General features: G+C 41.1%; 1 protein-coding gene and 1 long non-coding RNA gene across 3 annotated transcripts in view; one reads left to right on the top strand and one right to left on the bottom strand.

Moving 5' to 3' along the window:
* The window catches only part of PXDC1 (PX domain containing 1), a 103,066-nt gene extending 99,738 nt beyond the window's left edge, over window positions 1-3,328 (top strand). The window contains exon 5 of the mRNA XM_087961236.1: window positions 2,323-3,328. Coding sequence (XP_087817362.1) covers window positions 2,323-2,407 — 85 coding nt within the window. The 3' untranslated portion in view covers window positions 2,408-3,328. The remainder of the gene's footprint in view (window positions 1-2,322) is intronic.
* Window positions 1-27,621, bottom strand: part of LOC148131411 (uncharacterized) — a 46,116-nt gene that overhangs the window by 5,861 nt on the left and 12,634 nt on the right. The window lies entirely within an intron of this gene.

Below are 27,621 nucleotides of genomic sequence, written 5' to 3'. Positions count from 1 at the left end.
AGTGTGAGGTAGTTATCAGGCACTTTTTCAGCACTGTTGTAATTTCAAACAGTTGTTAAATAAATGGTCATAAATTGAGGACTACATGTAGCATTGAAAAAGTGTTTTATCAATGCTCCTAGCTGTCTTTAAGTGAATTAATTTTTTTTATTCTTGTGATTTTTTTTTCATGGAAATTATTAAAGTTCAAAAACCCCTGAACTAAAGGGTTTGACGATTGCCATGTTACCTAGGACTTGGTGACATAGCAACTGTGCACACCATGTCGTGTGATTTCCCCCTTTCCCATAGAATCCATGGGACATTAAACAAAATGCATGTTTATGTTAAAAAAAAAAAGAATCTAATAATGTCCAGAATGACCCTTGGAATGATTTCACAAGTTTTTCATATTTCTGGCTGAAATCTTCTGAAATATGGGCATGAATGTCACATATAAAAAATGTTGTGAGATGTGTAAACCCTTGAGATTTCAACCATTTAATGTATTGTGGATTTAATATGTATATAGTATATATGAAATGTTCCATATTGGTACATTCATTATAAGTAATTGATATTGCAGGGAGATGGGTAGCAAACTTAAGAGGTGGTATTCAGCAGGTTCTGACCAGTTCTGGAGAACCGGTAGTGGAAATTTTGAACAGTTCGGAGAACCAGCTAATACCACCTCTGACTGGAGATTTTACAGTATCCTTCCCCTGCCACGCCCACCAAGCCACGCCCACAGAACCAGTAGTAAAAAAAAATTGAATTACACCACTGCAAACTCCCTTTGTTTTACGACCCCATAATCTCTATTCGGGGTAGATTGGATGGAGTTGAGCGTTTACTGTCCAGATGCCCTTCCTGACACCTACGCAGAATTCACAGCAGATATATACGTGTCCCCATCCTAGAAGATAAATATCTGCCGCTATCTAGGGTTGAACTCTCAACCTTCCTGACCACAGTTTGGGAGTCGTAATAATAGAAAGCTAAGCTAATGCATTTCTCTCTCTCCACCCCTCCCCCATCTCTGTCCATGTTGCAGACTATGGAAGACCTTTAATTATTTGGGGAAATACTTCTTTGTAAAACTCTAAATCAGTGTTTTTCAAATCTGGCAATTCTATTAAGATGTGTGGACATGCAGGCTAGGGAATTCGGAGTGTTGAGATTCACACATCATAAAGTTGCCAAGTTGGAAAAACACCGTTCCAGATCATATTTGCTTAGTTTCAAAAGTCCTTTCTTAAATTGATGCACAAATGATTTTTAAATATTTTCACTCTCAGAATCTTTTCATTCCCCAGAATGCTGCAGAGCAGGTGAAGAGCAAGATTTTGTTGTTGTAGTAGTAATTTTATTATTCAATAATAAATAATATTTATTTTTAACATGTTATTTTTATATCGTATACAGATATAACAACAGTTGTAAGGAGAAGAATATATTATTATTCCAAAATGAATGGTTGCAATATCATTTGTGTCATTTTCTGGACAGGAACCACAATTAACCTACAATGCAGTATTTGCCCTTGCCATTTGAACTGTACATTTTGTGCTGGTTCTCAAAAATGTTGCTATTGATATTCATGCACAATTTGACCTTTATTCTAACTAGATGCACATGAAGGCACATATGCAGAGGTGGTATTCAGCAGGTTCTGACCAGTTCTGGAGAACCGGTAGTGGAAATTTTGAGCAGGAGAACCAGCAAATGCCACCTCTGACTGGCCCCGCCCCCATCTATTCTCTGCAGTGGTGGGATTCATTTTTTTTTTAACTAACGGTTCTGTGGGCGTGGCTTGGTGGGCATGGCAGCGGAAGGGTACTGTAAAATCTCCAGTCAGAGGTGGCATTTGCTGGTTCTCTGAACTACTTAAAATTTCTGCTACTGGTTCTCCAGAACTGGTCAGAACCTGCTGAATACCACCTCTGATTCTCTGCCTTCCAAGTCCCAGCTGATCGGCTAGGTCTTCTTTTGTTGCTCTGCAAAGGAGAACAGAGCTGGAAAGCAGGTTAGTGGGGTGGGGAAGGAATGGGATTTTGCAGTATCTTTCCCCTGCCACGCCCACCAAGCCACGCCCACCAAGCCACGCCGTGCCCAAGCCACACCCACAGAACTGGTTGTAAAAAAATTTAATCCCACCGCTGCACATATGGTCACATAAACTAATAAACAGATACTTATAAGAGGTATACTGTTTGGCCTTGAAATGACTCAAGTAAACTTAACAGGACTAAGGGGAAAAAAAACTATTGGTTTTTAAATGCAATTAATTTATTCTTCTCGTCAGTTTAAATAATTTCTCTTCTTTGGCAATATCATTTTCAGGCTTGGAGAGGTGGCATGGAAGAATTGCAGGAAGGCAACTTTAGGAGAGAGCAGAAGTCCTAGGAACAGACAAAGACTTGAGTAGGAGAACCAGAGTTTGTTAAGGAAAAACAACAACATGAGGACTAGAGAACTGTAGTCATTCTGAACAATCAAATCAGCCTTCTCTGCCTGATGTTCTCCAGAAGATGTAATAGGCTACAATCCCCATCTGCTGCATAGATGACGGGAACTGTAATTCAGCATTTCTTGAAAAGATAAGACTGGGCAAATTGATGGCCTTTCCATCCAAAGATGGAGATGTTTCCAACAGCGCCGTTCATCTGCTTTTCTTCTGGAACCCAGAACCAAAACCTGTGCCAGCTGAAAAGGGAGCCGCCTACCTTGCCCCTACAAGCTGTGTGGGGAGATGTCTGTGTCAGCTCCTTTATATCTGCTCACAAAGCCTCCTTGTGGGTCACAGTAGGATCCTTAACTTTCATTTCCCCCAAGAATAGCAACAGCCTGCTCTGTTCTGCTGTGGAGCTTTGTACAAACAGGAGAAAAAGAAGTCTTAACAACTGCTTGTTTAACAGGAGGCTGCGTGGGGTCATGGTTTCTTGAGCCACAGGGAAGTATCTTGGAGGAAGGGGTGATGTTGGCACCCACCCGGGTTCAAAAGTGGGAAAAGTCTAGAATTAGGGACTCTCCATTCCAGTTCATGGACGTCTCAGTTACTACTTCCTCACGTGTTTCTACTCCGATCTCCATGCTGTGTGACAAACCAGAATTGAGGGGGATTAAACTGTCAGTCAAACCAGAAAGATGCCTTTTCTCCATGTCTCTTTAAATAAAAACACTCTTTAAGGGTTGTATATGAGAATAAAAGTCTTCAGCCGAATATGAATATTGATGCCTTCCCCCCAAGACTCTTTTTTTTTTTCCTCCTTGAATAAAAAAAAAGTCACAACTCTCCGTGTGATCTTGAGCAGATGTACTTGGGAAATGAAACAATAAGGGAAATGCTGCCTTGTATGGGCATAGGAACATGGAGATGAAGATACATAAACAGACAATTTATAGGGAGAATCGCCCAGCTCAGCCACACCGTAATGTCCCTCACAAAATTCAGTTTATATTAATGTTTGCCTCTGTTCTGACAACAGAGATAAACAATAGTTTGATCATCTATACCAGGGGTCCCCAAACTTGGCAACTTTAAGACTTGTGGACGTCAACTCCCAGAATTCCTCAGCCAAAATAACTTTCTGGGAGTTGAAGTCCATAAGTCTTAAAGTTGCCAAGTTTGGAGACCTCCGATCTATACACCCTACACTAGAACCCAGGATTATCCAACTAAGCTAATGATGAGAGATTCAGAACAGAATTTTTAAAAAGATGGTTGAATGTTGTTTGCTGCCAGAAGATGTAGTAGTAACCACCAATTCTGACAATCTTTGATAAATGGTAGATGGTCTAAAAACCACTAGACATGATAATTATTGAGACTTGCACGTGGGACATTTGCAACAGTCATAAATTGCTTTCAGACTTGCATATTCTCACAACCAGCACTTCCACAGGCACCATTTCTATTGCCCAATCTCTCCCCGAAATAGTTTGCCTTTTTTTTCTTTTTACTGTTGGAGTATCAATCAGTGTTCTTCCTCTAACAGCTGGCCTGTCCCAAGCTCATATAATCCTAAAGCAGTAACAACAATGTCCAAATCGCTAGTTTCACCATACTCATTTTTCAGTTGAGTTACTTTATTGGTCTACTGTGTGCTCGACTAACAATCTTAATAAAACTGTGGCTGTCTTAGTTAAGACCACTTTAATGTGTTGTTTGAATATCCCCAGCCTGGATATAAAAGATGTTTTTTTAATTTACATGTTGGATTTCAAGATTCTTTGCTCTCCAAAAATGAAAGATAAATGGTTGTCCTTCTCCAATTCGATATGGAGAGATTAAGTAGAATGACAATGGAATCTTTTTTCAATATTGGCAACAGAACACCTTCCCTGATTCCTGAGGGTAGCAAGATAACCTAGAGAAAGCAGGAAAATCCACATAGTTTGCCCAGCTCTCCTTTCCAACATCTCATGAATGTTCCTGGTTCTTTAGCATCCACACCTTCCCCAGTCAATACATGAAAAGAGTGCATCCACACAAAGAGAGTTTTTCCCAAATAGTTAGTGCATCTGCTACAAATGGCTTTCTGTATGGCACAGTGGTGGGATTCAATTTTTTTTACTACCGGTTCTGTGGGGTGGCTTGGTGGGCATGGCAGGGGAAGGATACTGTAAAATCCCCATTCCTTCCCCATTCCTGGGGGAAGGTTACTGCAAAATCCCATTCCCTCCCCACCCCACTAACCTGCTTTCCAGCTCCGTACTCCTATGCAGGGCAACCAAAGAAGACCCAGCTGATCAGCTGGGACTTGGAAGACAGAGAATAGATGGGGTTGGCGGGACCAGTCAAGGGTGGTATTTATGGGTTCTCCAAACTACTGAAAAGTTCTGCTACCAGTTCTCCAGAACTAGTCAGAACCTGCTGAATACCACCTCTGGTTGGTTGTGACTATCACACCAAACAAAAACCGCAAAAAACAAACAAACCCTGAACCTTTTGATCTTGGGATTGAAACTTGGAAGTGCTGAGGTAGATGTCTACAAGTGTCAGAAAAATGGCTGCTGCTTCCAGCTTAGCATTCATCTATGTCATTAGGCACTTGCTCGGTCAGCAGTGCCATTTTCTGCTCCACTGACTCTTACTCCTATTATTAGCTCTCTTTTCTACTTTGTGTCAGGGAGAAATATTTGTCCCCCTAAGGTGAATAGCACTATCTTGTAAACCTCAGATACTTAGGTTCAGAACATCAGCAGAACTAGAGTGATGCAGTTTTTGTTAACAATCTATGTACCATCTGAGACTCAGATTTCAAGTAAGAAGCAGGTGACTTCTGGATTTTGCATGCACTGCTGTTTAGCAGTTTGAGCACTTTCAGATGAGGCTGGGTCATCAAAACAGAAGAACAGTTGGAAGGGACCTTGGAGATCTTCTAGTCCAACCTCCTACTCAAACAGGAAACCCTACACCGCAGTTCCCAAACTTGGCAAATTTAAGACTTGTGGACTTCAATTCCCAGAATTCTCCAGCCAGCATAGGAAATTTCTCCATAGTTCTAGGTTGGTTCTCTTCTTGATTAGTTTCCCTCTGTTGCTTCTTGTCCTGCTTTCAGGTGTTTCTATCATGTAACCTTTAGGCAATTCCAGTATCCCATTGTTCTTACTTACACTTCATCTGCCTTTCTGTCCATAGAGCACTTATGTTTCTGTACGGCTTCTTCCATCTTTTCTCTAATTGCACGTACTGAGAAAACTACAGAGCAATCTGGATGAGAAAGTGATGAACAAGGAATGGTGAAATGCTTTGGAGATGTTGCTTATGTCATAATTGGTTGTTGTACGTATTGATTTTAAAGTCAGTTCATATCCTGCACCAATGTTCTCCAAAATTATTTACCTCCTATTGTTTTTTTTAACTAATTAAAAATTAATTGACCCCATCTCAAACAGCTCCTCTTCTGAATCTTTAAACCAACTTTTCAAAATGCCTTAAGTGCTTCTGAAGCATTTTATTTCTGAAACTACCGTGTTTCTCCAACAATACGGCCTCCACCAATAGGAAGACCCAGCATGTTTTCTAGGCATAAAATCAAATTAAGCCCCTCCCCCAAATTTAGGCCTAGTTTAAAACATGCAAAATAGGGGAAGGGTGGGGGACTTGCCATTTGGAGTGCCGTTGGAGCTACCACCGCCATTTGGAGTGCCCTTGGAGCTGCTGCCGCCGTTTGGAGCTGCCTCTGCCGTTTGGAGCCGCCGCCGCCATTTGGAGCTGCCTCTGCCATTTGGAGCCGCCGCCGCCGTTTGGAGCTGCCTCTGCCGTTTGGAGCTGCTGCCGCCGTTTGGAGCCGCCGCCGCCGTTTGAAGCTGCCGCTTCCGCGTTTGGAGCACTACCGCTGTTTGGAGCACCACCGCCACTCCAAACACGGCGGCAGCTCCAAACACGGAAGCAGCAGCTCCAACGTGACGGCGGCACTCAAACGGCGCCGGCGGCTCAACGGCAGAGGCAGCTCCAAACACGGAAGCGGAGCCACCGCCGCCATTTGGAGCTGCCGCCGCTGTTTGGAGTACCATTGGAGCTGCCTCTGCCGTTTGGAGCTGCCTCTGCCGTTTGGAGCTGCCGCTTCCGCGTTTGGAGCACTACCGCTGTTTGGAGCACCACCGCCACCACCCGCAACATGGCAGCAGCTCCAAACGCGAAGTGGCAGCTTCAACGGGGGCGGTGGCTCCAAACAGCGGCAGCAGCTCCAAACTGCAGAGGCAGCTCCAAACGATAGCAAGAGGCAGCTCCAATGGTACTCCAAACAGCAGCGGCAGCTCCAAATGGCGGCGGTGGCTCCGCTTCCGTGTTTGGAGCTGCCTCTGCCGTTGGAGCCGCCGCCGCCGTTGGAGTGCCGCCGTCATGTTTGGAGCTGCCGCTTCCATGTTTGGAGTGGCGGTGGTGCTTCAAACAGCGGTAGTGCTCAAAGCGCGAAGCGGCAGCTTCAAACGGCGGCGGAGGCTCCAAACGGCAGAGGCAGCTCCAAACGGCAGAGGCAGCTCCAAACGGCGGCAGCAGCTCCAACGGCACTCCAAACGGCAGTGGAATGGGCAGAAGGGAAAGCAACAGAGGCAGGTGCCAAAGGTCTTGGGTCTGCAGCAAAGGTGTTTGGTGGGAGTAGGGAGCTCTCTGCGCTTCGCCATGATCGCCCCTTAGGAGCAGCTGGTGGCGAGGCTGCCCGCGGGGGGCTCTAGATGAGGATGAAAGGGGGGAAATTAAGTTAACGGCCTAGCCGTTTTTTCGGGGCTCAAAAAAAAATAAGGCCCGGCCTTATTATGTGAGAAACACGGTAATAGGTGTCATAACCCTCCTCTTCTTTCTTTTAAGTTTTATGTCATTCTGATCATATCTCAGATCAAATAGTATTAGTGGTTTCACCTTTCCCTAACCCTAGCAACAACATAATGGTAGAATAGAACTAAAGGAGATGTGACATTTCCATCCTCTATGGGATGATTTATTCATATACTACCACAATCTTAAAAGAAGACTTGGTAGAATTATTTACTTTTCATTATTCCATTTACATCCAACAAAAGTGAATTAATCTATATAAGCTCAGTTGATGGTCTATTTTTTTTTCTCCTCTGGGTCAAAGTTGTAGTAGAGACATGCTTAAGGTACGTAATTTTCTTAAGATGCTCTTTCACCAATCCTCCATATTCTCTTTTAAGTCATTCTGATGCAGCACAAGTCATTTTTTAAACCAATTTTGGAAAAAGACCAGCTTGGAAGAAAAGCAGGAGGCAGAATCAAGTTTTCCCCTTCAATTTGTTTCCACTGCTGCTCCACAAGTCATAGGATTGTCCCAAATGAGCTTTTTCAAAATGCAATTGGACTTTCTTTTTCATTGAAGGTGCTTTGCCTCTCATCCAAGAAGCTTTTTCAGTTCTGCCAGGCAAAGGCTAAGTCCAGTTGTCTTTTGAAAAAGCACTTTTGGGATAACCATAACCTGGATGACTGAGAATCTCCATTGATAAGTCATAGGCTTGTATTGTAGTCTTTCAATTTAAAAAGAATGGAATAATTCTAAGCTAAATTCCTACAGAGTAAATACATCTCACCACAAAAGATTGGATTGTGAAAGTTACTTTTTGTCTGATTGCCAAATTGGGTTGTGAAAACTAATGTACAGTTCTATTTGATTTATTGTCTGATTGCCTAGACTAGACACTGAGCATTTTTGTGATGGATGGTAGTTGTATGAATTCCCAGGAGGGAGGGGATACATTCCATAGGAATAAGAGGCAGCGCAGTCTAGATATTTTGCATGAGAGAAAAAGGGTGAAGACTGTCCCTCCCTAATAGTTCTCTGATGATAGGCTTGGTGTAGATAATAGGGTGCTTTAGTTTGGCAAGATTCTGTCGATAAGTGTAGAACAATTTTAAAAAACCTGCTTGGAAGGCTCACCATGTGTCTTTTCTTGGGTTTGGGGCCCGACAATTTTCAAATTAATCAGGAATCAGGTTCTCTCAGCAATAGCTTGATCTATAATTATCTTGTGCTCTGTCCTTCCCTCGAACAATTAGAGTATTATCTGCCTACTGACATGATTGAGAACAAAAACCTGGATTGCTTCCTGCAGCTGAGATGCCTTGACTGAATCCTGATGACTTTGGTTTAGGTCTGGGACCATCCCATGATCACATTCTGTCACAAGTAGAAACTAGTTTTAATGAGTTAGCCATTATTCTGCCTAACAGGGTGATGCACTGCAATTTAAAACTATCACAAGCCTGAAATTAGAGGACAGGAAGAACTGGATTTGGAAGGTAAGAGATAAGTATAATCTGCTCTTGAATTTAAGAGTGCTTTAGTAATTACCTAAGACTGCCGTAATTACTGGCTAACTCACTCAGCCACACCCTCGATTTCTGTTTAGAATCAGAGGTCTCCAAACATGGCAACTTTAAGACTTCTGGAGGACTTAAGCCTGGCTGAGGAATTCTAGGAGTTGAAGTCCACAGGTCTTAAAGTTGCCAAGTTTGAGGACCCCTGGTTTAGATGCAGTTGGAAAGTAGAGTTCTTTGTCTTTTCTTCCCTGAAAACTACACTATTGAAGAACCTGAGTTCAAGAAAGGACTTTTTTGTATGCATGAAAAAGATCTTAACTTGTGTGTTCTCAGGTACATCCCATTTCAAGGGAGTGGTTGTTCTGTAAGAAAACTGATCAATATTTTGTTAAAATACAGCATGAGTCAGCTCCTGAAGTCAGAGTTTTGTTTCTCACTTTCAGGACAACTTTGAAGAAAAGATGCATTGGCTAGTGCAGTGTTTCTCAACCTTAACAGCTTCAAGATATGTGGACTTCAACTCCCAGAATTCCTGTGTATGGCTAACAAAATTAAAACTAGGTAGAAACAGACTACTAAGAATAGCAGAAAAAACCCATGAAACTAGCAATAAAAATATGCAAAACATACACAGAACAGCTGCTGAGAGCAACAATAAGCACTATAATGAGTCAGCCTGAAGTTGAGTCACCCTAAAAGTTAACTTTAGTCATGCAGACATAGAGCAAAATCATGGATTCATTATAATACATTCCTTTGCAATCTCTTAGTATTGTAAACTGTACTTACACAATCCAGCCCCTTACTCCAAAAAATAGTGTTAAGCCTTGATGCTGTAGCTACTGTATAACACCTTATTATAATATTGTATTTCTATACTTCCTTTGATTTTTGTGTGTGGGTGAGGGGGTCTTTTCAACTGAATTATTTCACCAAATAATTCAGTTCAGAACATGCCTGTAGGTTGCTCATGTTCAGTTCATCTATATTTCCCGTGTATACTACATTCTCAGGTTGTTTCTTTGCTTGCACCTGTTAGAGGAAATATCCGTCTGGTTCAGTTCCAAGTGGGGAGAAAGATACTGGAAACATGGAGGCTGATTGGAAAGATGGCTTATTGATGGACAGGAGTCTCAGGACCACATGGGTTTGAAGTCCTGGGCAGCTGACCACATGGAGTTGAGAGAGGTATTTATACCCCTTGCCCTTGAACTTCCTGTTCCTCTGCAAGAAATGTATTCTATTGGCTGTCAGATTCCCAAGGGCAGGGGTCCTCAACCACCGGGCCGCGGACCGGTACCGGTCCGTGGAGCACTCTGTACCGGGCCACAAATAAAAAAAAATAAAAAAAATGGCGGCTTTCTTCGCCTTCGGTGAATGCTGCTGGGATCGGGGATCAAGGACACAAATGAGAGAAGGGGAGGGAGGAAGCAACCAAAGCCTGTCCTGCTCTCTGGCTCAGCGGCTTCGGTTTCCTCCCGCCTCGTTCCTCTCTCAGTCGCTCTCTCGCTGCTCCACCAGCCCAGGAAGAAACTGCTTCAAAGAAGCCGGGGGGTGGCTTTTCCTGTCGCCGCAGCACCTCCGAAGCGCCCGTTCACCCCCACCCCGCCCGCCCGCGCGTTCAATCCACAGTGCTCCGTTCTGCCTGCCTGCCTGCCTTCTTCGTTTCTGGTGAGAATAATAACTATTCGCCTCTTTTTATCAGCCGAACCTGCTCCGAACAAGGCAGACACCTGAGGGAGGGAGGGAGACACCTGAGGGAGGGAGGGAGGGGAGACACCTGAGGGATGGGGCTGAGGGAGGCAGGGCCACCTGAGGAGGAGACACCTGAGGAGGAGGAGACACCTGAGGGTGGGTTGAGGCACTCCTCTGGTGGTTTGCTGGCAGACGTTTTATTACCCGACTAGGTAACAACATCAGATGTTACCTAGTCAGGTAATGAAACGTCTGCAAGCAAACCACCAAACTCGATTCTTCCCCCTCCCCCCGGTTTGTGCTTGAAACTGGTCCCTGGTACAAAAAAGGTTGGGGACCACTGCCCAAGGGGCTATGCAGGGATCATAGCTAACTTTTTAGGTTGCCTGAATTAAGTCTGATTGAAGCCTGGAGTCTGAGATAATGTAATGAGGAGGCTTGTGTCCTGAAAGGGTGTTGGGTCATTCCTATTGTCTCTTAATGGATTTCCTGGTTTGGATCTTGAGTGAGGGCTGATGCTGGCATTCTACCTAATTCTGCCTTTGTTCAAAATATCCTGCCTTGAATGGATTAGCAAATCTGCATTTCTAAAAGCTGGCCTCAGATTACGGTAGTATCTGCTTAGGGGCAGGGAACTGTGGCTCTGAGTTTTTGTTTCCTTAAAAATTTCTCTATCTCTTTTAGGGGAAATATAATATTCTGCCTTTTTAAATATTTCTCCAAGTATTTCATTCTTCTAGGAGACGGGTGGGCGAATAACTTTCTACATACCATTTAAATAATATCCAGCTCCTAGCATTGTTTCTCTTAATAGTCATTTGGACAATATTACATAGCAAATGGAGGCACAAAGGTTATTGGCTTGACTTGCTGTGGATTTGGATACTGCTGATCAAAAAGGCAGGGCTGAAATCTACAAAATAAGCAGTAAAACAGGTCACTTTGTGATTGTTATAACCGAGGGAGAGAAAAAAATCAAGAGAGCAAAGGAATACTGCCATCACATTCCTTTTACTGATGTAGAAAGTTAGCACCCACCCCTCTCCTAGAAGAATGAAATATTCTAGGAAATATTAAAAAGGCAGAATGTTATATTTCCCTGGATGAGAAAAGGAGAAACATGTTTTTAAAGACAAAGCAGCTCCCTGCCTCTGCTTCAGCTCCAGGGTGATGGGATTAAGGCAAGGGCCTCGGGACATGATAGGATTAGCCCTCTACCCATCTCACCACATGGTACCTGGGAAGATTATATCACCCAGCAAGATTCAACCAAGCCTGGGACTCAAGACAACAAACAAAGTTACCCCTGCATGACTCCATGGGAGTCTGACAACCAATCAGAATACATTTCTTGTCACAGGAACAGGAAGCAAATTCAAAGCACAACAGAAGGTATAAATCTCTCTTTCTCTCTCACCCATGTGCTTTTTTTGCCCAGGACCTCAATGTGATCCTGTCCACCATTAAAACTATCCTTCCAAGCAGTCTCCATGTCTTCCAGTGTCTTTCTTCCCACTGGGAACTGAGCCCAGATGGACATTTCTTCCAGCGCTGAAGTAGACGATCCTAAGAAACTGCTTGTATCAGCTCAGACCACTAAAACCACAGATTCTAAGCATTTCTCCATGTGATCATTGCTCCATTCCACAATCAACTTTAGAACTCATACTCAGCACCAGAACTCGTTTAGCTAAAAAGATGGGGAGGAGAAAATCCTAATTTTTTTGTTTACAAGAGATTAAGTTCTGCAAAGATTTGGAGGGAGTCTGTTTCCACATTAATGAGAAGTCTTAACTCACTGAGCCCATTTGGGTTTCAGCTGGCTTAGCATGATCTCCATAAGTGCTCTCCAAGGAGCAAGGTGACTTGACAGGTGTCCCTTGTAGATTTGTTTTCTGCACAAAACATGATCGTGTTCTGGATTGATTTGGCCAGTTTTGACGGTTTGCAGATTCTTGCAACTCTTCCCAAGCAAGAATGGTGTTTTTTTTAAAGTAAGGTTACACACAAATCAGTTTGAGCACATGCATTTGCATGTCTAATGATTATACCTCAACTTATTACACAGGAGACTGTGAGAAACAAACCATTATATCCTGTAGCAATGACACATCTGCCCTACCTTTCTACAGGTACACAATCAAGTCTTAATGGTAGGAAATAAATAAAGGTGTCTCATTATGACAAAGATTTCCCAAGCCAGAAAGAAAATATAAAGAATGCTGTAAAACTTTCATTAATAAGAGCTATTTGATAACATCACTATGCCCTGGTCAGAACATATAATCTTGTATTCGGGGGGCCCACCTACCCCCAGTATTTTTAAGAGAGAAAATCATGCTGGGACAGACCTGTGATCCATCTTGGTTCCCACCATGGTTAACAGGATGTCCCTGGGAATTTTATAGAAGGACATGAGTGACAGACCCCCGTGTTTAGGGCCAACCAATAAAATACACATTGATGTTTGCAAAGAAATCAAACTATACTTCAAAAATGAAAACCTTCAGCCCTTGGATTCTGAAGGATTAAAAAGGGAAGGGACTTGTGCCAGTAAGTAGAAATATTTCAAGTGTGCAAGAGGTTACTGTAAAGCTTTGGTTTAACAGACCTTGGTTTATAATTGATATTGTTCTTGGCTTCCTAACTTTGTCTTCCTTTCTGCTCTCCTGGTTCTATTTCTGCCAGAGCAGATCCTCCCTATTTAGCAAGGACAAAATGTTTGTGAGCAAAGTGTTCCACGGCAAAACAGGGTGATATCAATGTCCAACATCAGCAATGTTTTCTAAACAGATATGTTAAGGTTACCACATTGCTTCAAAGTTTAATGCAGAGCAGAGCTCTGGGAAATAGCATTTGATGTTGATGGAATAATCAGATATCTCACTGATCTTTTGGGTGGATTATCATTTGAGGGTAATTGTCCCAGTGGCTATTAGCACATTGTGCAAAAATCTACAGAGAAATTTCAAAGTGGATCCCATCTTCTTTCTTCTTTTCACTTCTGATTTCATGTCTAACCCTTTTACTTTTTCCGTGAAAGAAACTTTCACCAAAACAAGTCTCCGGCTCACATCATTGGATTTTACTTTAAAAGGTAAAACAAGTGAAAGAATCTATGCTTCCATACATTTTGATTCTTATTATTTATCTACGATTGAAAACACCTCTTACCATTTAAAATTAAGAAAGATTTACACCTTCGAAGAGATACATCCAAGTGGAGGATAGCACTCTCCTGCTTGGATTTAGGATACAGTTTCAGGAGATCTTCTGGACTCACAACTCCTACTTAAGTAGCAGGTGACAGTTATGGCCAGAAGGACCTTTATACAGCTTTATGTTGTGTGCCAATTATACTCTTTCAGGGTTTGGCAGTCTGTTGTTAGTCACTCATGCCTTAGTCATTTCCCAATTGGATTATTTCAATGCATTCTGCTGAAGGTCGCCGTTGAAGAGAACAGAAGCGACAAGTGGTCCAGAATGCAGCAGCGCACAAGTCATTATACTCATGTGACACTACTCCCAATTGGCTTTCCCAGGGCAGTTCGAAGTGTTGGTGATCAGCTTTAAAGCAATAGCAGATTTATATACCGCCCCATCAGTGGTGGGATTCAAAGAAATTTGCCTGGTTCTGTGGGCATGGCTTGGTGGGTGTGGCAGAGGAAGGTTACTGCAAAATCCCATTCCCTCCCCATCCCACTAACCTGCTTTCCAGCTCCGTTCTCCTGTGCAGGGCAACAAAAGAAGACCCAGCCGATCAGTTGGGACTCGGGAGGCAGAGAATAGATGGGGGTGGAGCCAGTCAGAAGTGGTATTTGCTGGTTCTCTGAACTACCCAAAATTTCCGCTACCGGTTCTTCAGAACTGGTCAGAACCTGCTGAATACCACCTCTGTGCCCCACAATGCTTTACAGCACATTCTGGGCAGATTACAACGTCAGCATATTGCTCCCAATAATCTGGGTGCTCATTTTTATCCACCTCAGAAAGATGGAAAGCTGATTCAACCTTGAACTCCATAAGGATCAAACTCCATTCCAGGCTGCAATACTGCATTCTAATCATTGTACCACCAAGTCCTACATGGCCGAGGACCAGGCTATTTGGAGGACTGCCTTCTCCTCATGGTATCTGCCTGCCCCACGTGCTCCAACAGGGATTAGGCACCCTTGGTCCCTTCACCAAAAGTATGTCATCAGGAAGCCCACTTTCTCAATGGTACCTCTATCTACCTTACACACAGTTGATTCTGACCCTACCAGTGTTTAAAAAGGGTATTATTTTATTTTATTCATGTTTATCAGATTATATATTGTAGTTTTGTATTCTTCTTCTTTGGTTTTTGACAAGTGCTTTGTGAGCTGCTCAGTGTCTCTTTGGTTGAGATGGCAGTCACACAAACGTTTTACCAGAAGAGAAATATTGATTAACCTGGCATTCAATTCTTGTGACCAATTGAAGAAGCAAACTGGCAGCCAATGCAGCTTGTGGAGCAGAGGTGTAATGCATACCATACATAACTGCCTGCGCCATCAAAATCTTTGCCATCTGAAGCTTTTGGTTACTCTTCAAGGGAAACTCCATATAAAGCGCATTAGAACTGCCTATTTAGGATGGCAAAGAGAAAGCAGGCAAATAACAGAATAGGCCTTTTCTGGATAGTCAGTCCAATTGAGAAATTGCCTTGTAGGTGTTTAAAAAGGCTTGTATAAGGGGCATTCATCTTGCAGACAGGGAATATAGGTGATGATGACAGTAATGATGATTTAATTATTTTCTCTATCGAGGAGATGCTAGAATGTTAAGTGATGTCGTTTGAAAAGCCAGAGCTGGACTTTCATCACATTCTATCCCTTCTCAGGTTTCTTTTGTGGGGAATATGCTTTAACGGCATTGCGGTAGGACATTTGTTAGAAAATGGATAGTAATCACGGCACTATTATTCAGCATTCTGCGGCTGCATTTGGATAAAACAGTCCCAAGGAGTCAAAATTGGGCTATGGAGCTGCATATGATATGAGAGCCATAAACTACCTAGGCTTACCCTACAAGGAACCACACGCTTTGAAGGACAGGAGCTCGGGGACAGGTGATGTAAAGGCTTTGCCTTCTCTGACTACTCTCACTTTCTGGACAAAAGAGACCAAATGTTGCTGAGAGATAAAAAGTTGGGTGCTGTGATGAAGTGGGGATTAAACTGAGTGATTCAGGGTTTGCTGCTACTGCTTTCAATGTATTAGCATGAAGAAAATGCATTACATATTCTCAAACTTCGAAAGAAAACCTGAATTGACCACAAAAATGAACTTCCTTTCTTTTAAAAAATGTTTCTCTTTCACTGTCTTATTCAGGCTATCTAGAAATCAATAAGAATCTGTCTGACTTTGGAACACCACCACCAATAAAATAAAACACGTCCTTTTTAAAGCCAGTCATTGAGACTAAGATTCCTAAATGTGACTATGGGAGTCGGATGTAAGGACAACTGAGATGCAGATGGGTGGGGGTGGAGACTGCAGTTTAAAACTGTAATGCAGCTCAGGAGAATCTTGGCAGCCTGTTCTATAGATCAGAGGTCTCCAAATTTGGCAGCTTTAAGACTTGTGGACTTCAATTCCCAGAATTCCCCAACCAGTGCTGGCTGGGGAATTCTGGGAGATGAAGTCCACTAGTCTTTAAAGCTGCCAAATTTGGAGACCTCTGGTTTATAGATATTAATGTTGGCTGCATGTGTTGTTGCCTTCCGAAATCTGTTCTATTTTTTGCTTTGTCCAACGGAATGTCAATACTATATCTTGACTAGCTTATTGTTTAAAAAAACCCACAAAAAGCATCTTTCCCCATTCTTGTGAGGCCATGTCGGTCTTCAAAACAATGGAATGGTCTGTGACAGCCCCAGATGAAGTTCTGTAGATCTCCATTGTGAAGCTCACAATTTTTCTCTTTTGAGAAAAATATACAATGGGGAGAGAGTTGAATTTTGTCTTTATTATGTTGCTTTTGTACAACCCAACTTGAAATAATTGTTCACATTAAACATTGAGGACCCTTGGGAGACAAACATAATCTCACACTTTAGGAAATTGGAACATTTTACTGAGTGAAAAAGACAGTGTGCGTGGGGTTTGTGCCTATGCACTTATTTCCTTACTTCCAAAGACTGCACATTACATCTGTTATGTCTTGAGAAGGGGTGAAAAGAATCAACAGCAGTCAAAACATAATTCTTTTTGCAGAAAAAAAAATCTCCCTTTTATTTCTTGGAAAAAATTAAGCAAAATTAAATGCTATAATTGCTTGCAGCGGGTGGTCTTCAAATTTTCTTTTAACTAGCAAAAGGATCTGAATTGAAAGGTTAATGAATATCAAAATATCTTAATGTTAGTTGGGAATTTGTTTTATATGCACAGCTGCAATTTCTTGCCTAGGGCCACCAAGTTTAGAATGAAGAACTTCAAAAATATGGAGTATATTCAGTCTATTGCAATTCAGTCTACTGAGAGCTTATGCACCAGAGACAAATTCCTTGTGTGTCCAATCACACTTGGCCAACAAAATATTCCATTCCATTCCATTCCACTCCATTCCATTGAAAAACATTGTTGATATATGATCTATAATTAAGGGAGAGACTAGCTTCTAGGACAGACTTACTAATAGCTGGCTTTTTATGCAATGTTGCCTGTACTATGGGTATCTGCAAGTATTTTCACCCAACACAACACATTTTTGCTGATCCAAGGAGAGGCTAAGTTTTAGCATGGAATAACCCTCGGGCCAAATGAAATTCCTGCCCTGGCTCACTGGTACTTGGCAACCACCTCACGGGTCTCAAAGCCTGCTGCCCATAACTTAAAGATGACGAGGCATAGCAGTCCCTGTTTAACAGATCCTTGAGCTTAAACACTGCTGCCCAATTGATTCGGAAGGAACTGGCACAGGCAGGGGACTCAAGTCATCACGTATTCAGAGCACAGCTCAGGTAAGAAATTATCTGCATGACATATCCGCAGCTTTGCTCAAGTTCTTTGTAGCAGAGCTCAGTTGAAGCTAGCCATGCCTGTTGGGAGATTTACGAATGTTGAAAAGGAAGTGAAGGAGCGTGGCATTCTCCTTCTCATACAGATTAGATGGCTAAGCTGCGTGCGCCCAGGCGCCAAACCGAGTTCTATTTTCCTCCAGCCAATCAGAATGTTTCCTTGGCCCCAGTTGCTGGGTAGCGCTAACCCTTCAAACACTGTATAATTTGGAGAAAGCAACAACAAGTACAACAAAAACAGGTGGTAGATACTAAAGGCTCTCTCTTCCTCAGTGGAGATTTTAAATGCCTTCTTTCTCTTTTGGCAAACGGAGGAGGGGGGAAAAAAACACATTTGCCTTGGGAATGGAATGAAAAGAGAGAAGGGCTCAGGAGAAGAAAAGCCAAGGGGAACAAACCTTGTGTCAGGATTCCGGCATTTGTTTGTGCATTTTGCAGTAGCCTCGGAGGACTTTTAATTGGAAATGGTAATGAGATGCAAAAGTGGAGGGGGAGAACCAAAGGATTTTGAAAAGATGAAAAAGATACCCTCTTTCTTAAAGAGTTACAGGAAGCCCTGTTGAAGCTGCAGCTATTCTTATCACTGGCAGCATTATTTCTCAAACTTGCTAAATAACGCTAGCCTTTAACACCAGCAGAAAGAATCTTATGAAGCCTTTACATTTCTCTACTAAGATAGGAAAAGCTTCCCATGCAGGTTTCTCCTCCTTGCAGAAGTTGAGATTACAAGCATTAAGGAAACAGCAGCATCAGCAAGCAACCCACTTATGGAAATAAGGAAAATATTTGGTTATCTATCGCGGCCTTCGGATATGTTGAGAGCAACACATACAGGGGTGGGTGTGTGGAGGAATCTCATATACGACAGCCAGGGTTGTAAGCTTTGAAAATGGATTCTACTGTAATATGACTGTGATTTGAACAGGTTAGCTGGCGATAAAATTGGCTTTCCTTTCCGAGAGGCTTGATCTGCTCCTTTTTTGAACATCCAAAGGTAAAGGAGCACACTGGGTAGTTGCTTTCCTAATCAGTTGGCAACCTTATATGCAGTTTGGACTGGCAGCCTTTCTGAACGGAGCTTCCTTCCTTCCCCTGCAAAGCTATCCAAGACATTCCATAAGGTTATCACTTCCGGGCATGCATATTTGATGATCTATTTTCAAGAAAAAAAATATCTCCACCTTTTGAAATTCCGCTCATTGTAAACTATTAAACGAGACTGAAGGTTAGCTTTCTTAGTTATAACTGAATGCATGCTAATGATCAAATGGCAGAGAAGAAATGGAAGCTTGTTACTGGTAGTAAGTTTGCAGTACATATCCAACATGGAATTTTTTTTAAAAAAAGCTAAAATTAGCTTGATTCCATTTATGACTCTAATTATAGGTCAAGAGAGCCTTAGACCGTGTTCAGTTTTCTGCTTACCTCCCAAGTAAGCCAGACAAATTTTGGAAATAATAGTTGTTGATTTTTGGAATTTGTCCTTGCTAAGCTTGATAAATCTGGATGGGATAGGATAGCAATAGCAATAACACTTAGACTTATATACCACTTCACAGTTCTTTACAGCCCTCTCTACGTGGTTTACACAGAGTCAGCATATTGGCCCCCAACAATCTTACTGACCTTGGAAGGATGGAAGGCTGAGTCAACCTTGAGCCTGGTAAGATTTGAACTGCCAAACTGCAGGCAGCCCGCAGGCAGCAGAAGTATCCTGCAGTACTACACTCTAACCACTGCACCACCGTGGCTCTTGGGATGTGATGTGATGGGACAGGATGGGACAGGACAGGACCTTAGGCATAGGCAGCACCTGTCTACATCTAAGGATGCCTAACCATGTAGCAGGAGTTTATTACTATTATCCTTCTCCTCTTTCCTAGTACCTACTCCCAATTGATATCTTATGACTATCACTTCGTTGGTTGTACCTTATGATTTATTATTGTCTCTTATGATTTATGATTTCTTTGTTGCTTGCATGTATACTGAAAGCTTATGCATTGGAGACAAATTCCTTGGGTGTCCAATCAAACTTGGCCAATAGAGAATGCTCTATTCTATTCTATTCTCTCATTAGGAAATAGCAATAAATGTATCGAATTGCACTGTACTGCACTGTACTCCTATTCTAATCTCATTAGGAAATAGCAAGAAGTCTAGAATTCTGTTTGAATGAAAAAAAATCTGTAACTGCCTATAGAAAAACCCGGAGTTGTTCTAAAAAGCAAAAAAAAAAAAAACCTTCCAGAAAATAAGGATATGTCACTACTGTGCCACATCTCACTCTTACGAAGAAATATGTGTGTATTAAATTCCCATGAATGCTAATGAATTTGATTTAGATTGGTGAGGTGAGGAGGAAGGAATTAATTCTTTCTACTTTTGAGTATTGTCCAATGCAAACTGGAGTCTCCTGCCTCCAATAAAACTATTAGACCATAAAGAAAACAATTGTGGTTTTGTTATGTCTTCTTCATATCATGCACACAGAACAGGCTTAACCTGTGACTACAACTTTAATAAAACATAATTAATTGCATATTATAGAACAGGCATTGATTAAAGGGGAAGATGCCATTTTATGTGAAATTGGAACTACTTGTTCCTTTTACAAAAATGTGGCACAGAAAGAACTTATTTTTCCCCACTGTTTCTCTGTATCCAGAAAAGCTTCATCTATTAAATTGCTGGTCTAAAGGCCTGCAAAGAAGACCTATAAAATGAAGGCTATAGCCACAACGATATATTAATCTGAAAGAGAGAATTCACACATCACCCAAAGCCAAGACTATTAATTATGTTTTATTCAATAAGTTCCATACAATTTGATAAGCCATAAATCATAGTTCACAAGCCACAAATGAACGGTGTTAAGGACTTAATATTTTCTGTCATCGCAGCTGGATTCTTACATATACTTTAATTCATATTGGTCAAATTCACATAGGTAGTATTTGTTTGTTGAAATGTGTTACGATGTTCACACATCACTATAAGCCATGGATTATTTAATAAACTACAAATGGCAAGGTCCATGATACACTATGACACACACTATGGTGAATTTCACTAGAACTGGACTACAGCAGGAATTATTTCAATCATTTTCACATCAACAATTTTATTCACATCCTTCATCTTTTAAGAGTCTATGATATGTGCTGTTCAAATAGAGTCATTCACCTTTCTATTACAAGTGCCGCAGCCATGTTGGAACTATAATTCTTGAAATTGCCAACTGGCATGACTATGAATTCTAGAAACTGTAATTCCAATAAGAAACATCTGTAGCAAACATAATGAATAAAAAATAATGGCAAGCATGTGGCAATCTTATAATACAAATACTGCCCTTACATACTTATGTCCTGATGTCAGATACAAGTATATACTGGTAGGTCATGGAATTTGTATCATTTAGGGTTCTAGCATATATGGAAACTACCATCTTAAAGTTGGCATAGTGGAACAGCTCAAAAACTCAGTTTTAATGAAGTAATTTACTTTTAATTCTTACACTTATCTTGTGCCTTATTCCTGCTTCACGCTTCCATGTATTTGGAATGGATATATTTATACATTATGCAATATAATTATGCATTATGTTTGCAATTTACATAAGGACGACAGCTTAACATATGCAGGAGTACTGTTTCGTGTGCTCAAATCACACATCAGTTGTTCACACGACGAAGACACAGTAAATCCCAGCACAATGGAATAACTGATGCGCAGAAATGTTTTCTACTGAAATAATAAGGTTTTCCAACAGTGACGTATGAAGTCATCCTGATAGGAAAATGATAACTAGAAATTCCGTAGCATCTTTCATGAAGGTATATGTCAGATTTTTTTTAAAATTAACCTGGTATCACTTTGTTGCAATTCTAGCTGATCATTTTTATGGCGGTTGGTTTACTTTGAGCCAAGTAACCAGATATAACTTTTATTTTTGAATGTCTAAAAAATGGAATCTTCATTTAAATATGGTGTCAGGCATGTTTTAAAAGCAAACCCTTGTTGCCTATATGCTGTTTTATGTGGCAGACCTTTCATTTAAATTAAATCGCTTTGCCTACACTTGTAAGCCCATATGCAAGAAAATTATAATCCGGATGAGTACAGCATTGACTTTCTTAATGACTTTCATCTAATTGATAATTATTTTCCCATACAAATATAAAATATAAAATCCAAGGGGGAAACAATTTTTAAATATAATAGAAAAAGACACTAAACTAAAAAGAATTCCTTTTTGCAATAGAGCAGATGTCACGGCTCATTTCAATGATGCCTTTAAAGGAAAAGAATGCAGAGCAGAAGCTCAGGGTCACATTGGATGGGATTGGCTTACTACATTGTGAAACAATATACAATAAGCATCTAAAGAGCATCTTTCCTCAAAAAAAACCCTCTTCATGTCCAAATTTTTAAATTACCTGTTCAAATACAATGAAAGGTGGGATCTTGTGTGGAGCTGTGATTGACTCAATCTTTCAAGCCAAGGGAGAAAAGATTAACTCCTCTTACTAAACATGGCTAAATTCGACATCATATTTGTCTGTGAAACATGGATCAACGCATCTCTCCCTGACTCCATTACCTCAGTAAGAGACTATCATGTTTACCGATCCAATCGTGAAATCCGTAGAGGAGGTGGTGTTTATATCTTCTATAAAAAGTCCCTACATCTAAAAGACATCCAAGTTATCCAGGAGCTTGCTATTCCTGAGACCATCGTCTGTGAACTGTCCTTAAATATCACATTTCGGTTCTTACTATGTTACAGAGCCCCTAATTATGACATCGAACATGCAAACAAGCTAAATACACTACTAACATGGGCAGCATCCTGCCCACATGCTTTTATCTTTCTTGGTGACTTCAATCTACCTCACATTAACTGGACCCTAAATGAATGTAAAACTGAACCCATACATGCAACCTTCTACAATGCTGTAACAAATCTGGGACTGGAACAACTAGTAACCAACAATACTAGGCTTAACAACTGCCTCGATCTCATCTTCTGCAATAGTTTGAATTCAATTTATGGAATACAAATTAAAGAACCCTTTTCCAACAGTGACCAAAACATGATTGACTTTTGTCTCAACATACATCCAACAAAAATCATCACAATGACAAAACCCCCAATTATAACTTCAAAAAAGGCAACTATGATCTTATAATCAACTATCTCTCTTCTCTTGATTGGCAATTTCTATTCACTGGATGCAATATTGAAGACCATTACAACATATTCTTACTAGAAATCAAAAGAGCCATCAAACTATACGTACCAATAACAACTCCCAAAACCAGGTAAAACAGATTACCCATAATAAGGAAGCTTCAATCCAAAAACAGATCACTTTGGTGAAAAAACAAATCCGGTCACGCTGCCAACTTCAAAAGCCGATACAAAAATTTATGTCACCAGATAAAAACTGAATGCACTAATTATCACATTAAACAAGAGGAAAACCTTCTATGCACAATTTCCACCTGTGCTTTCTACAATTTTGTAAACACCAAACTAAAAGACTCAAGGTCCATCTCACCCCTGAAAGGACTTAATGGCAAAGACTGCAACAATGACACCATCAAAGCAAATCTCTTTAACACATTCTCTGGCTCAGTATTTGTAAACAGCAATGGATCAAGCCCAGTGTTCCTAGTCGAACCACAGACAACTACAATGATCTAATACATATCAATTTTACAGAAGACATTGTTGAAAAAGCACTGCGCAATCTAAAACCATCTCTATCTATTGGACCGGACGGAATATGTGCCCACTTCTTAACAAGGCTATCCACTGTCATAGCCAAACCTCTAAGCATAATCTTTCAAAAAATCTTTCAGGACCAGCTCCTTGCCAAAACTATGGTCACAAGCCACGGTCATCCCCATCTTCAAAAAGGGAGACCCCAGCCTAGTTGAAAATTACAGACCAATCTCCTTATGCTGCGTCACCTGTAAAGTCATGGAATCAATTATTAACCAATCCATTATCCTCCATTTAGAGACAAACAACCTACTCTCCAATAAACAATTTGGTTTCAGAAAAAAACTATCCTGTAATCTGCAACTTTTACACTGCAAAAACATATGGACTACACAACTCGATCAGGGCAAAGGAATAGACGCAATCTACATAGACTTCTGTAAAGCATTTGATTCAGTGGTACACGACAAACTACTACTAAAACTAAAATCTTATGGTATCTCTGGACACATACATAAATGGATAGAAGCATTCCTGTAAAACAGATAACAAATGGTCAAAATTGGGAGCATCCTATCAAATTCTGTAGCTGTCAACAGTGGTGTCCCCCAAGGCAGTGTTTTAGGACCAACTCTTTTCATACTCTACATAAATGACCTCTGTGATCATATTAAGAGCAACTGCGTTCTCTTCGCTGATGATGTAAAGCTATTCAACACCACAGACAATGCTACTACCCTCCAAAAAGACCTTGACTATGTATCAGAATGGTTAATCAAATGGCAACTTCAAATCTCAACAAATAAATGCTCTCTCTTACATATTGGCAAAAAAAAATATCAGAAAATAAAATACAAGCTAAATAATCAAGACCTTGTTGAGGATCCAAACTTTGTCAAGGACCTTGGAGTACTCACCTCTAATGATCTAAGTGCTAGAGACCACTGTAACTACATAGGCAAAAAGGCATTAAGAGTTGTTAATCTAATCCTACATAGCTTCTTCTCTGGTAATACCACACTACTAACTAGAGCATACAAAACAGTTGCTAGACCTATACTTGAATACAGCTCATCAGTCTGGAACCCAATCATGTATCTGATGTTAACACAATTGAAAAAGTCCAGAAATATTTCACAAGAAGAGTTCTCCGCTCCTCTACTCATTGCAGAATACCTTATGCCACCAGACTTGAAATCCTAGACCTAGAAAACCTAGAACTACGCCGTCTCCGGTCCGATCTAAATATAATATATAAAATACTTCAGCTTCAATCATAACAATACAAGAGCACACAATAGATACAAACTCAAGGTTAACCGCACCAAACTTGATTGCAGGAAATACGACTTCAGCAACAGAGTGGTCAATGTTTGGAATACTCTACCTGACTCTGTGGTTTCTTCCCCAAACCCCAGAAATTTTAACCTTAAAACTGTCTACTATTGACCTCACCCCTTTCCTAAGACGCCTGTAAGGGGAGTGCATAAGCGCACCAATCGTGCCTACCATCCCTGTCCTATTGTTTCCTATTATTTTTCTTATAAGTATCTATCTCATGTATTCAAAACTATGTTTATTTTTATACCTGTATCTTGTAAGCGATTGACAAATCAAAACTAGCCAGGGATGGTGGAGCACAACCTCCATTACCAATGTATGTATTGGGGCAGATTCATATATGAGAAACAAATTCTTAAGGGACCTTGTCCAAGGACCCTGCAGAGTAGCTAATTCAATCTGATCTGTGGGCTGTCACCATCCCCATCCACTGGCCCCAGGGATGACATGATATCCAATATTTGAGGGATTGCCACAAATAAGAGGGAGTCAATCTATTCTCCAGAGCACCTGAAGGCAGGACAAGAAGAAGCAATCAAATCAAGGGGGGAAAAAACCAGCATAAAACTAAGGAGAAATTTTCCTGACAGTTAGAATAATTAAGCAGTGGGATGACTTGACTCCAGAAGTTGTGGATGTTCCAACAGTGGGCATTTTTAAGTAGAGATGGGGCAGCTATTTGTCTGAAATAGTATGGGGTTTCTTGCTTGAGCAGGAGGCTAGACTAGAAGACCTCCAAGGTCCCTTCCAACTCTGTTATTCTGTAGCCTCATAGTGTAACTTGGCTCTGGGAAATGATAGGTAGTGTTGCAGGCAGCAGGAGGGAAAGGGTGTAGAGCAAGTGCTCCCTGTAAATAGGAAGCAACTCTGAGGATTATTCCATGGGTATTATGCACTCGGTTATCGCATTTCACTGAAGCAAAGAGGTCAAGGGGGAAATAACCTTCAAGGTCTGCTTTTAAACAGGTTTATTTTAAGACCAGGAAGGGATACATATACTTGTCTGTTAGAATGAGAGAGCTTCCCAAACTCACACAACTCTTGCATTTAACAGTCTGACACTTGAGAAGTTAGGCAACGTGAACATTAATCTTTAACTCCTATGAAGTATTGGTGAAGACATGTGTTCAAACAATGGTCTCCAGGTTTCAAAATTTAACTATATTGGTTGAACATCAAAAGAGAAAGATGCACAATTGTCATTCATCATCTTGGCCATTCACGTTTTGCAATAAAGCACGTACTAAGTGATATGAAAAAAAAAAAGTTAATAGTCTGCTGCTCTGGCTTTTTAAATAGCTAGACATACAAAGCATCAGCCAATGAAGTTTTTTTTCCTGGGGTAATAAAGTAAGTCATTCCCAAAACTTGATCTCTGACGTCTGGTTGCTATCCTAGTCACAAGAGCAGTCATGTGAGATTGGAGATGAAAAATCCAGACTGCTGAAAATGTGTTTTTTTTTTCTTTTCCAGTTGCACAATGCTGATATTCAGACCCTAACTATACTCATTGACTCCCAGGCTGATTTGCTGCCCTAAAAATCAAATGAAAAGACGGACTGTAATGAAAAAAAAAGGACTAGGAGGGACATGATAGCAATCTTCCAATATCCAAGAGGCTGCCGCACAGAAGAGAGGGTCAACCAGTGGTGGGATTCAAATTTTTTTTTACTACCGGTTCTGTGGGCGTGGCTTGGTGGGCATGGCATGACTGGGTAGGCATGGCTTGGTGGGCGTGGCAGGGGAAGGATACGGTAAAATCCCCATTCCCTCCCCACCCCACTAACCTCCTTTCCAGCTCTGTTCTCCTGTGCAGGGCAACCAAAGAAGACCCAGCCAATCAGCTGGGACTCGGGAGGCAGAGAATAGATGGGGGCGGGGCCAGTCAGAGGTGGTATTTGCCGGTTCTCTGAACTACTCAAAATTTCTGCTACTGTTCTCCAGAACTGGTCAGAAACTGCTGAATACCACCTCTGGGGTCAACCTATTTTCAAAAGCACCTGAAGGCAGGACAAGAAGTAATGTGTGGAAACTTAAATCAAGGAGAGAAGCAACCTAGAACTAAAAAGATATTTATTGACAGTTAGAACAATTAATCAGTGGAACAATTTGCCTCCAGGAGTTGTGCAGCTCCAACAAGGGAGGTTTTTAAGAAGAGATTAGACATTTGTCTGAAATAGTAAAGAGTTTCCTGCCTGAGCAGGAAATTGGATTAGAAGACTTCCAATGTCTCTTCCAACTATATAATTCTGATTCTATATATAATAATTATTATACTGTGTATGATTATATATATTATATTATTATATTATAATATAATATATAATAATTCTGATATTGTGTTAAAATGGAGAAGCCACATGTGAAAAAACAAAAGGAATATATATAGTCAGGGGTGGGATTCTACAGGTTCTCACCTATTCACTAGAACCGGTTGTTAACATTCTAAGCAGTTCGGAGAACTGGTTGTTAGACAAAATTACTGGCCTAATCCTGTAAGGAAGGCAGGAAGGAAACATTCTGGTGTTGCTTACAGAAACTGTCTCTCCATTAACCCTTATTACATTCTTGGCAGGACTAGACTTCCTGTCTCTGGAACTTCTCTGGAGTTTTTTTTCCTCTCCTTTGCTGGTACTTTGCTTGTGTGGAGTGACCATTCAAAGTTACAATGGCACTGAAAAAAGAGACTTATAACCATTTTTCACACTTATGACTATTGCAGCATCCCCACAGTCATGAGAGGCCAGGCGAGGAGATACATGCCTCGATGTGAATGATGTTGAGTTGGCCACGCCCAGCAAGTCACATTACCAAGCCACGCCCACCAACCAAGCCACGCCCACCAACTAAGCCACGCCCACCAACTAAGCCACACCCACAGAGCTGGTTGTTAAAAAATATGAATCCTACCCCTGTACATTGAGCTCTACTATGCATCTAGCTGCAGCTACATCAATTGAAATCAAATGTTCAAAAGTGGACTAGGGGATTATTTTTCATGTCGAATTTCAGTGTAATTATAACTCCTCTAAGTGCACATTATTTATT

The sequence above is a fragment of the Notechis scutatus genome, chromosome 3 (genome assembly GCF_049901735.1).
Source record: "Notechis scutatus isolate UNSWTSFEM ecotype Mainland chromosome 3, rNotScu1.2, whole genome shotgun sequence".
In the NCBI taxonomy this organism is placed as follows: domain Eukaryota; kingdom Metazoa; phylum Chordata; class Lepidosauria; order Squamata; family Elapidae; genus Notechis; species Notechis scutatus.
Note: the sequence above shows the minus strand (reverse complement) of the source record. Positions and strands in the feature narration are given on the sequence as shown.